Source organism: Alexandromys fortis, unplaced genomic scaffold (genome assembly GCF_014885135.2).
Source record: "Alexandromys fortis isolate MF-2015 unplaced genomic scaffold, M_Fortis_MF-2015_v1.1 scaffold_72, whole genome shotgun sequence".
In the NCBI taxonomy this organism is placed as follows: Eukaryota; Metazoa; Chordata; class Mammalia; order Rodentia; family Cricetidae; genus Alexandromys; species Alexandromys fortis.
Genome location: NW_026067969.1, coordinates 8,469,183 through 8,481,024, shown reverse-complemented (window position 1 = coordinate 8,481,024; position 11,842 = coordinate 8,469,183). Strand labels below are relative to the sequence as shown.

Below are 11,842 nucleotides of genomic sequence, written 5' to 3'. Positions count from 1 at the left end.
AGGAAAAAGGAAAGGAGGTGGAGGTTGGACCATGGTGTACAGTCTCAACTCGGGGGGCAGGGTGGGGTTCAAAGCTCACCAAGAACTGCATGTTGTGATTGGCATCGATGAGCCAGGACACATGTGGAGGACCCTGCAGGATAAGAATGGCGTCGGGATCCCCAGATTCACAACTCAGTTCCACATTTACGTCCACTGTCTGGGGCCTGCAGCAAGTAGAGAACCGGATCAGTGCGGATAGAGTGTAAGCGTGAGTTTGGGGACAGACTTGGTGTGTCCCTTTAAATGAGATGTCATGTATAAGTCTCGGGCATTTGAATACTTGGGATGCTGTTTGGGAAGGCAAAGAGGAGGCTTTGTTGGAGAATGTAGGACACTGGGGCGGGCTTTGTGTGCTCCCTGCCTCCTACTGTGGGTCAAGATACTAGCTCTCAGCTGCCTGCGACCCCCATTCTGCTGTCATGAACTCTGACCCTCTAGAACCATAAACCCAAATAAACTCTACACATTGCCTTGATCATGGTGTTTTACCACAGCCATAGAAAAGGAACTCTGCTCTGCGAGGAGGGTTATTTCTGATTGACTGGGGAAAGCCCTACCCCAGGAGGCCGGCACCCTTACCTGGTCCCAGCGCCTGGCAGAATCCTGAGGATATATGCCTCCTTGTGGCCAGTCACACCTTCCAAGGAGCAGCCTTGGACTTGGGTTGGGGCTTGAGGTTGCCATTTGAGTGTGAGGCCCATGTCCTGATTGGCTTCTGGCAAGCAGTAGGGTAGTGCCTTTGTGACTGTAGAGACAAGCATGTCAGAGAGCCCTACCCCACCTTTAGCCAAAGGCAATGTGAGAACATTTGGACAGAGCCTCTCAGGTGGGGAAAATATGGAGCCTTTACCTGCCGGGTACACGCGCCTTTGTTTCCCGTGTGTTAACATGGGGTTAATGTAAGGAGTGAGCCCACGGCACATGTCAAGGATGTAGGGCCCCTCATCCCCACATCACGTCAGGTGACTTCCTTAATTGTTCTCCGTATTATTCTTTTGAGACACAGTGTCTTACTGACCCTGGGGTTCACCAGTTCAGCTGGACCGGCTGGCTAGGGATCCTCCTATCTCTGCCCAGTTTTGGGATTACATGTGTATTTCACCACGACACCTTTTCATTTGGGGCACGGGGGTCCCAGTTTGGGTGTTCACGCTTGTGTGGCAATCATACACTGAGCCCTCCCCATTTAAAGACGTGGTCTCAGGTAGCCCAGGTTAGCCTTGAACTTGCTATGCTGCAAAGGATGGTCTTGAATTCCTTACTCTTCCATCTCCACCTGAGTGCTGGGATTACAGGTCTGTGCCACCATGTTCAGTCCATGGATCGCTGGAGATGGAATCCAGGGCTTAATGCCATGCGCTCTTCCTACCGGGAGCTACAGCTCTAGCCCCTTGGGCTGGGATTTTCAGGGTCAAGAAGAAAATCTGGCATTTCTCATCTGATACTTGATAAAGAAGCAGTCACTAGCTGCAAATGGTACCATTCAGCCATGCGAGACTCTGGGCAAATCACGTGCCACTGTGGGCTGGTAGCTAGCTCTGCTTCCTCTGCAATTGAACCCCGGGGCACTAAAGAGGCTGACCTTGGCCCAGCTGGAGGACGATGCTTTTGGGGTTATCCAGAGTCGCTATGGAGGTGATGGCTCTCTTTTTGGCTACCCACTCAAGGATCTGCTTCTTAGACATAACAGATGACAACGCTGTGGTGCTGACTTCCGGCTCCTTGGAGAAGGTGGTCAGGTTGGGGCTCTGTGGAGACACAGAATGCCGAGTCACACCTGACTCTGCGGGTCAGGAACCAATAATGACAAGGCTCAGAGGTCACCAGTTAGCCCCGAGGCCCCCAGGTACCTCTTCCGGAGTAGCCATATCTGTCCCACCTCCCTTCTGCACATGAGTGCTACCCAGAGGCACGCATCTGCTTGCTCATCTGTCCCAGCTGTCCTCTCACCACGAGGCATAACATCATCGTGTAGCTGCCGTCTATAACCCTCCCCGCTCTGAGGGTGTGTGAGGGAAATCTCGGTGCCCATCTGCACACATGGTAGGTGCTCCCGTTGCGTGGAGAAGGAAGGAATGGGAAGGGGAAAGGAGAGAGGCATGAGAAGTCCTGAATGGTTGAAAGACCGGTGAGGTGGTACCTGCCCTGGGAACCTCACCTCTCGGGAACTAGGTGGACATCATTGTTTGAAGGTATCGAAGGCAGAGAACCTTACCTAATAAATAGCAGTAGCAGCAGCAGCAACAAAGGGGAGGATCTGGAGATACAGTTGAGTGTTGAAGAGCCTCGACTGCTCTTCAACAAGACCCGGGTTCAGTTCCCAGCACCACATGGTAGCTCACAACCATCTATAATTCAGTCCTCGGGATCCTAACACTCTTCCTGGCCTCTGCAGGTACAAGGCACACATGCACACAAAACACCCAGACACATAAAATAAAATAAAACTTAAAAAGAACCCCAAACCAAGACCAGTCCTCTGGCTGCCTGGGGACAGGGGATCTGGGTGAATCGAAGACCTCATGGCCTCTTTAGACTCCCCTGGGCTCTGGTGGGCTAGGAAAGAAAACAGATTTCCTGGAGGAGGTGAGACTGAGGAGGGAAGGGGTTAGAGGAAGCAGAGCCATTGACTCCAAGTTCCTTTGAGCTGAAGTAACAGCAGCAGAAGGGCTTCAGGCTAGGTATTTAGGAGGACTGCCTGACAGCCAGAGGAGGTATAAAGGAGTTCACTGCCTGTAAAAACAGGGTTCCAGCAGTGGCTGCAGAAGGTGGCCTTTGTCAGTCTCCTGGTTCACAGCCTGACACAAGGCAGGTTCCTGACCTGTGGGTGTGTGATCTGCACAGAGAGGTCAAGGCTCTCGCTGCGAGTGATCAAGTAAAAAGATGCATCCTAGCTCGAAGGGGCCATTGCAGCAATCCTGCAGCCAGCGAGTTCATGTTTCAAGTGTCATTCAGTGATTGACTTGATAAGGGGAAGGGCATTCTGGGAAGGGAAGCTGGGCCTTTGTGGTTGGACTTGGGGGGGGGTCCATGGTTCTTCCACCATGCTGGTCTATGTGCCCATCTCTGAGAGGGTCCTCACCTCTACTGCCCATCTTCCCCTCTCTGGGATACCATCTATCCTGTGCCTACCCCCTACCCTTCCTTTATGGTGCCCTGGTACATTGCTACATTCATCTACCTCCTGGTGCAGACTCTTGTTCTGGGTTCTATCCATCCCTGGGTGCTCTACCTCAGGGCTGTGGAATTCGAGGCATGGCCATTTTGAATCATGGCTACCTGGACATCAGATGCTGACTTGAGCACAGAGTGGCATAGGCAGGCAGGGGCCTCCCACAGCTGGGCTGGGGTTAGGGTCACACACTTACGTAGGCCAGTTGCAGTGGGATTTCCGGGGCCTGGAATTTCACGTTGACTCTATCGTTGGAAACAAGGACCAGGAGCACCTCTCGGGTGCCAGTGTCATTTTGCTTGGATGCCTCAAGAGTCAGCTCCACCTCTGACATCTGGGGAAGAGTCAGGGACACAGATATCTCAGTCAGATTTGCGGGGGGGTGGGGCAGGGATGCTTCATGTGTGGTTGACAGTCATTCCATGGACCCTGCTTGGCTTGACTCGGAGGTTACCTGTGTAAACCTGACCATTTACACACCTAGAAAACATACGAGGGACTGGCGAGATGGTTCTGTGAACACTGCCCCCAAGCCCAACAACCTGAGTTCAATGCCCAGAACCCACATGGTGGAAGGGTAGACTCCTGCCAGCCACTCACTGCACTGGTGCAGCGTCGCAAGCTCGTACAAGCGCACAGACGTGACAAGTGAATGAGTACAAATTAAAGAATAAAAGTTGGGCTGCAGAGATGGCTCAGTGGTTAAGAGCATTGCCTGCTCTTCCAAAGGTCCTGAGTTCAATTCCCAGCAACCACAAGGTGTCTCACAACCATCTGTAATGAGATCTGGTGCCCTGAGCACTGAGAATACTGTATACATAATAAATAAATACATCTTTTAAAAAAAGAATAAAAGTTAACACAGAAAGAAGGCATACTGAGTGAATGGATGAGGTTGGTCCCAACCAACCAAAGAGGAGGGAAAACTAATTAATATGAGTCTTAACTTCATCCAACAGTCAGAACTGCAAGACCTATCCTCTCTTCCCTCCTCCGCCTCCTTCTGACAAGTACTTGCTCTGTGTCCAGGCTGGTCTTGAACTTTTATTCTTTCCACCTACCTTAGTTCCTCAAGTGCTGGGATTTCAGGCACGTGCTGTCGCATCCACATCCACTGAGGATGGTTTCTATTGAGCACCTGGTGTAAACCAGGCCTATAAGTATCTAAATAATATTCTACGCACGGGAGCAAGGACTCCTCTAGCGTGCTCGCTCCTTCTCTGATTGTCCCTGCGAGGCCACTCCAATGCTAGCTCACATTGAGGCATTCCCACTTGTCCCTAGAGTTGGCCATGAGACTCAATGGCAGGTCACATGCACAGGCTTGGTTCCAGCCACGTTTATACCCGAGCCCACGTAAACAACCTAAGAGGTAGAGACCGTTCAAATTCTCACAAATTAGGAAACTAAGTCACAAGAGAGGTGAGGTCACCTGCCCATGATTACACGGAAGGCTGGGAATGTCACACCTCTCTGTCAAGAAGAAAAAAAAAGGAAGAAAAGATGGCCAGATCAAAACTAATCCAGAGTATTTCCTGAGCCCCTGGGATGAGGTGGCATTGAGGAGAGGAACGAGGGAGGAGCTCCCCCCGCCCCCCCCCCCAGGGCCTCAGAAGTTGCACGGCGGGCGTCTCTGAGAACAAAGACAATGGAAATCTTTCCAGACACAGTCTCTGTCAGTTCCTGCCAGCAGCAAGCAGCCAGTCGGCTGGTTCCAAGGTCTCCCCCATCAGAAAGGAGAGCACTGGTTTACCAGAGATATCAGTGGAAAGTTTTAGGGTCTGGCTGCTAACCGCCTCCTGTTGTTTCCTGACTGATGTCACAAAGCCAGAGACAAGCTTTTCAGTCCCTGGAAAAATCTGCTCAGAAATATTTCCGCTACTCCGTAAATGACCTTGTTAATCACATTGTGCTCAACCTAACTCTTTAAAACAACAAGAGAAAAAGAGCAAATAATATCATTTTGTTTTCAGTGTATGACGGTGGCTTTTGTCATGTTAGCTAATATTATTGAATTAATAATTCAAATAAGGTTATTATTCTTATTTGAATTCTTTTCAAAAATCATTATTATTTTACGTGTTTTGCCTGTATGGACCATGTGCATGCACTGCCTGTGGAGTCCAGAAGAGGGCGTCAGATCCCTTGGAACTGGAGTTAAAGGCTGTCGACCCAGGAATTGAACCCGGGTCCCTTAACTACCCAGCCATATCTCCAGCCCCATTATTTTAGTTCTTAGAAGTGTGTATGGTGTGTGTGTGCATGGACTCACTTGCCTGCGTGTGCACATGAATGGAGAGAAGGCCAGAGTTCAGTTTGGGTTCTACTTCTCTGGCATTTTCCACTTTGGTTTTTGAGGCAAGGGCAGTCTCTCTCTCTTTCTCTTTTGTTGTTTGTTTGTTTGTTTTCGAGACAGGTTTTTCTGTGTAGTTTTTGGAGCCAGTCCTGGAACTCATTCTGTAGACCTGGCTGGCCTGGAACGCATAGAGATCTGCCTTCCTCTGCCTCCCCAGTGCTGGGATTAAAGGGTGCACCACCACCGCCTGACTTATGTTACTATTCTTAAATAAGTATTCTCATGGTAGTTTATAGTAGAATAAAAAGATACATTTCAAATGTGTGGACATATTAATAATAATAAATAATAATCTGCAATATTAGAAAGCAAACCTGTCTTATGCATGCTTGGTAAACATTCTAACCCTTAGCTGTACCCAAGCCAGTATTAATACTTACTAATGAGTTTAAATCTTGACTCTATAAGTATTTTGTTTTACTAATTTTTTTTCTTGTTTTTGGTTTTATTTTTGGTTTTTTGAGACAGGCCCTGTGTAGCCCTAGCTGTCCTGGAACTCAGTCTGCTCTGTAGACCAAACTGACCTTGAACTCACAGAGTTCTGCCTGTCTCTGCCTCCCAGTGCTGGGATTAAAGGTGTATGCCACCACTGGTGGGCTTGTTTTACTAACCTTAAAAAAATATTATGCATTTCAAGCTGGTAAGCTGGGTGTAGTGGCACACACCTTTGATCCCAGCACTCCAGGCAGGTCTCTTCTCTGTTAGTTCAAGGCTAGCCTGGTCTACAGAGTGAGTTCCAAGACAGCCAGGGACACTCTATCTATCTATCTATCTATCTATCTATCTATCTATCTATCTATCTATCATCTATCTATCCATCCATCCACACATTGCATTTTAAACACTAGAATCAAATGCTAGAGGGGCTGGAGAATCAGCAATTAAGAGTTTTCATGGGCCGGGCGGTGGTGGCGCATGCCTTTAATCCCAGCACTTGGGAGGCAGAGGCAGGCGGATCTCTGTGAGTTCGAGACCAGCCTGGTCTACAAGAGCTAGTTCCGGGACAGGCTCCAAAAACCACAGAGAAACCCTGTCTCGAAAAACAAACAAAACAAAAAACAAAAAAAAAAGAGTTTTCATGGCTTTTCCTGAGAACCCGAGTTTGGTTCCCAGTACCCACATCAGGCAGTTTACAAATGACTGTCACTCCACCCAGCTCCAGGGAATCTGACACCTCGGGCCTCCACAGGCACCTGCACTGGGGTGCACATATCCACATACAGAAATACACATGACACACACACCCACCCCCTCCTTTTGAGACAGGGTTTCACTATGTAGCTCTAGCTGGTATGGACAATAGACTAGGCTGGGTTAAGCTCACGGAGCTCTCCCTGCCTCGGCCACCCATATATACATAAGTGAAAAGAACAAATGACGTTTACTGAGGGAACGCACACGAGCCACGCTGGTGTTGAGCCCGGCCTCCTCGCTCTGATTGCTGTGTACCGTTAGCTCAAACAGCGCCGGGTGGTTACACACTTAGGTGTCTACGTTTTCTTTTGAGACAGGGTCTCTCACTGAACCTGAAGCTTGCCATTGAGCAGACTACGCACTTCCAATTGGTGGATTTCATCTCAGTAAGTGACTGCGTGCCGGTATTGTGCCACAGCTCAACTGAGTTCATGCTACACTCTGTGCTGACCAAAGCGGGCACAGGGATTCTCCCAGCTGACGGAGGTGGAAACAGAGCTCTAGAATGGAAGTCATTCGGATAGACTATGGAATCGATAGCCTATGCTCGAGTGGAACCCACGGCCCTTGACCACCCAGCAGCAGCCCAAGAGTGTATCCTCTTCTGTCTCCCTCTAACCCAGACCACCACCAGCCATGCTCCTCGGGATGGGAGACTTCAGGATATACGTATAGTAAGGAGATGGGCTCAGTAGTTTGGCAGACTATACTTAGAGACATGCGCAGACAAGGAGGTGATGTTATGACATCCCTGGGAGGACGCCCCTGGGCTGCAGCAGCTGGAACTGTGAGCAGGAGGAGCATCAAACCTGCAGCTGCCTGATGATAGCTCCTATCCCTCAGAGCCTCGCTTTCCTCATCTGTGAAATGGGAGCAGGAAAGGGCTGGAAGCCAAGATGAGGAGGGGCTCTGGAGAGAGGAAGTGAAGAAAAGGAAGCAGGGGTCAGAGCACGGTCATCTGTGGGGGACCAGGGGTCAAGAGGCTGGCACTCTGGGATGTTTGGGACAAGTCTCAGCAACTCTTCTAGAGTTCATAAAGCAAACCTTCCACTCTGCTGTCACCAGAACCTTCCCTATGGGGGTGGGGGTGGGGTGGAGAAACCAAGACCCAAAGCAGGGCAGTCACCAGCCAGGGTCACAGTGAGCACTGTGAGAATACGGGAAGGCTGAAAAGCAGGGCTCCCTGGGGCTCTGTGCTCCCAGACCTAGCTGATGACTCCCAGTTACCAGAAGAACTCAGCCAGGGTTTCCACAGTAAACACGTCCCTTCCCCTCCACCCTGACTCACCATGGCGGCCATTTGCACGCATGCTGGTTTCCCTGTCTCATCCCCTGAGAGGTAAAGAAAGGAGCCTGCCAACTCACAGCTTGGGCTGCCTATGTCCAGGATGGGTTCCTGGGCATCTTGAGGCCCAGCCAGGATGACATATGTGCCAGCTCCTTGCCCCCAGGCCTGCCAGCATGGGCCTGCCCCATTCTCTCCCTGAGTGGGTGGGTGGGAGACCAGTGGCTATTTTTGTACCAGCTGTCCCTTAGATGCCATTGTTAGCCCAGTGGTTGGTGTCGGGAAAGGGGGATTTCGGTGAAGAGGCCCTGAGTGCTAGTAGCTACTTATAGAAAGCCGTTTCCAGCAATTCTTCTAGGAATGAAGCCTTGGGTCTGCCTGCAGCCCTCACCCTCTGAGGGCCAGCCCAGAGGAGGCCCTGGGCCTGTCTCGGCAGACTCAGTCAGCACACACAGGAAGACAGGCAAGGAAAAAGATCAGAGCCAGACAAACCTGACTTCAGACGTGGGTTCGGTGGCTCCAGACAGTCACTCTTCCTCCTCAGACCCCAGTTTCCCGGTCTGGACGATGAGCTGGACAATGTACCCCCTCATGTACTTGTAAGAATACAGTGTTATCTGGCCTCACAGCAAGCTGTGTGGTCCCCGGATCCATTGGTAGTTTCTATGATCCCAGATGGGGCCTTGCCCTGCACTCAAGTGATTCTTCTGCCTCAGCTTTCTGAGGAACTGGGAAACAGGAATGTGGCGCTATTTGGCCCAAATTATTATTGTTTTGAGACAGGATTTTATTGTGTGTAGCTCTGGCCTTGAACTAAATAACCTCTAGCCTCAGCCTTTGAGTCCTGGGGTCATGGGTATGTGCTACCATGCATGCCTCCTGAAATAAGTATTTTCAATCTGTGTGTGGGGGGGTGTATGTGCACACATGTGTGCGTGTGTGCGTGCGTGTGTGTATGTGCATGTGTATGTGTGTGTAGGTGCCAGAAGAGGCGGGTCAGATCCCCTGGAGCTGGAGTCATATGTTGCTGTGAGACACCTAACATGGATGCTGGGAACCAAACTGGCATCCTCTACGAGTGCAGAAGTACTCTTGATGGCTGAGCCAGCTCTCCAGCCCTATTCTGATTCTGGTATCTCTCTATGTAGTCTTGACTGACTGGCCAGGTTAGCCTTGAACTCAAAGATCCACCTGCCTCTGACTGTACTGGAATCAAACTTTGTCCAGCCTTTTTTCTTTTTTTTCTTCTAGACAGGGTTTCTCTGTGTAACTTTGGAGCCTGTCCTGGCATTAGCTCTGTAGACCAGGTTGGCCTTGAACTCACAGAAATCCAACTGCCTCTGCCTCCTGAGTGCTGGGATTAAAGGCATGCGCCACCACCGCCAGGTGTCAGCCTTTTGTTTTGATTTGAGACAGGGTCTCTCTGTGTGGCTCTGGCTGGCCTGTAACCCATTCTGTAGAACAGGCTGGCCTCAAATTCACAGAGATCTGCCTGCTTCTGCTTCCCAAGTGCTGGGGCTGAAAGCATGTACCACCATGTCCCGTTTGAAATTTTGTATTGTTTTGTTTTTTGTTATTTTTTTCGAGACAGGGTTTCTCTTGTGTAGCTCTGGCGGTCCTGGAACTAGTTCTGCAGACCAGGCTGGCCTTGAACTCACAGAGATCTGTCTGCCTCTGCCTCCGAGTGCTGGAATGAAAGATGTGCACCGTCATTCCAGGCTCTGAAAATATTTTTAAAGAAGTTGTGCTTGAACTAGGTTCATGCCTGTAATCCCAGTGCTCAAAAGGCACAGGAACCACCTTAAGTTCAATAACACAAACTAAGGGGTGTATAAAAACCAAGAACTAGCTATACGCTGTCTCCAAGAAACACACTTAGCCAGCAAAGATGCGCAAAACCTTCACATCAGAGCACAGAAAACAGACAAGCAAACAGAAGCCAGTCCCGACAGTAGACAAAGCACACCTCAAACCAAACCTGCTAAAGAGGTAGAAAGGACGCTATAGTTTATTGTTGGTGGGTTTTGATTTTTCAAGACGGGCTCACTATGTAGCTCTGATTGTCCCTAACCTGCTCATCATCTGCGAGGCCCAGGACAAGGACACAAAGGCAGCTCGAGTCCCTGAACCTCTATCCTGCTCTGACAGCAGGCAAGGTTGCTCATGTGACCAGCCCGGAAGCCCCAACTCTCTTGTGTCTCCCCCAGAGACCACTCTGCCGCTCTTCGGGTACAGAAGAACTCACATCAGGCCAGCTATAACAAGTCACTGCCCTGCAGCCTTCAGAACAGGCTTGGGGACATCTGTACAGGAAACTCAGGGGTCCTGGGTGTAAGAGAGGAACTCCAGGTATACTCCTTCAGTGCTGCAGGTTTCCCACCGCGGAGGAGGGGTGAGAGCAAGGCTGCTCATTGCGGGCCACCACCCTGCCTTCTGTAGCCCCTCACATTCTCCCGTGACAGTCTGAAGAAGACTGTTGGAGGGTCCTGCACTCTCTGCCTCAGCCGTTCTGCCTACTCTTTCTGCCTGGGCAGAAGTCAGAGCCTGGCTGACTCCAGTCTTTCTTTGTTTTTCAAGACAGGATTTCTCTGTAACAGTCCTGGCTGTCCTGGAACTCACAGAGATCCACCTGCCTCTGCCCCCCTGAGTGCTGGGTTAAAGGCGTGCACCACTATCACCCAGTCCAGTTTTTAGGAAGGAGCTCCAGTCTTGGCTCCAGTCTTTAGGAAGGAGCTCCCTGAATTTGCCCAGGAGTGAGTCAGTAGCCAACCACTCTCAGCTGCCCAGATTTGAACAGCAGAAAGGTGTAGTCAGCCTGCTGGGAATCGCTGGGACACCAGGCCTGTTCCTGTCTCCTGGAATCCAGGCTGTCCTTTGGGGACCCTGCTCAGTAACCCCAGGTTTGTCTACAAACTTCCTCAACACACACACACACACACACACACACAGAGACAGAGGGAGACGCACACCCCAACTGCCACTTCCCTGGGGTTCTTGGCTGCCACCACTCATCTGCCACCCACGCACAGGAAACCCGAGGGTTCTGAGCCATGTGGGGATGAACGGGAAAGCCACCTCTTTGTGCCAGGAACTGACAAAGGAGGCCAAAGGTCAGTAGAGTCAGTACCACCCCCACTCGGCCTGTCAGCTCATGCCTGTGGCCTTTAGGCCTTTGCATGTGTCACACTCTCTTTCTGGTGCCCTTCGCTCTGTTTTGTAGCTACACATAGATCTATCTTTTCTTTATTTCTTTTTCTTTCTTCCTTTCTTATTTTTTTTTTTTAAAAACAATGTCTTCAAGTAGCCCAGGCTGGCTTCAAACGTACTATATAGGCCAGGATGACCTTGAACTTTAAAACAATTGTTTTGAATTATGTGTGTGTGTAGGGTAGACAAGCATAATAACAACTGAGCTCCATGTGTAGCCCTCCAGTCCCTTTCTTCCCACAATCAGTGACTGTCTTCCTGTCCCCACAGCTTCCCGTTCTCCGCACAACGTTGCTAATTCCATCACTCAATTACAGGAATTTTGGCCGGTGTGTGGCTCAGCTTTATTCTCTCTCTGTATCCTTGACCACAGGCTGGGCACATAGCAAGCACTGGGCAGACTAGAGTAGGTGACGAGGGATTGTTGCCTGGACCTTGTTCTTGGAGACTATCAAGGAAGAAAGTAATTAAGTCCCGGGCAAGTCACAGGCTTGTCAGTGGTCACAGCACCAAGACAGGGTCACAGATAGACACTACCCTTTGAGACAAGAAGGCCAGGAACTCCATGAGGCTCGACTTCAGTTAG

General features: G+C 50.3%; 1 protein-coding gene across 1 annotated transcript in view; it reads right to left on the bottom strand.

The window, feature by feature from the left end:
* The window catches only part of Eng (endoglin), a 37,348-nt gene that overhangs the window by 10,362 nt on the left and 15,144 nt on the right, over nucleotides 1-11,842 (bottom strand). The window contains exons 3-6 of the mRNA XM_050155304.1: nucleotides 3,411-3,548; nucleotides 1,625-1,790; nucleotides 622-787; nucleotides 80-206 (exon numbers count right to left, since the gene is read on the bottom strand). Of these exons, the coding sequence (XP_050011261.1) occupies nucleotides 80-206; nucleotides 622-787; nucleotides 1,625-1,790; nucleotides 3,411-3,548 (597 nt within the window). The remainder of the gene's footprint in view (nucleotides 1-79; nucleotides 207-621; nucleotides 788-1,624; nucleotides 1,791-3,410; nucleotides 3,549-11,842) is intronic.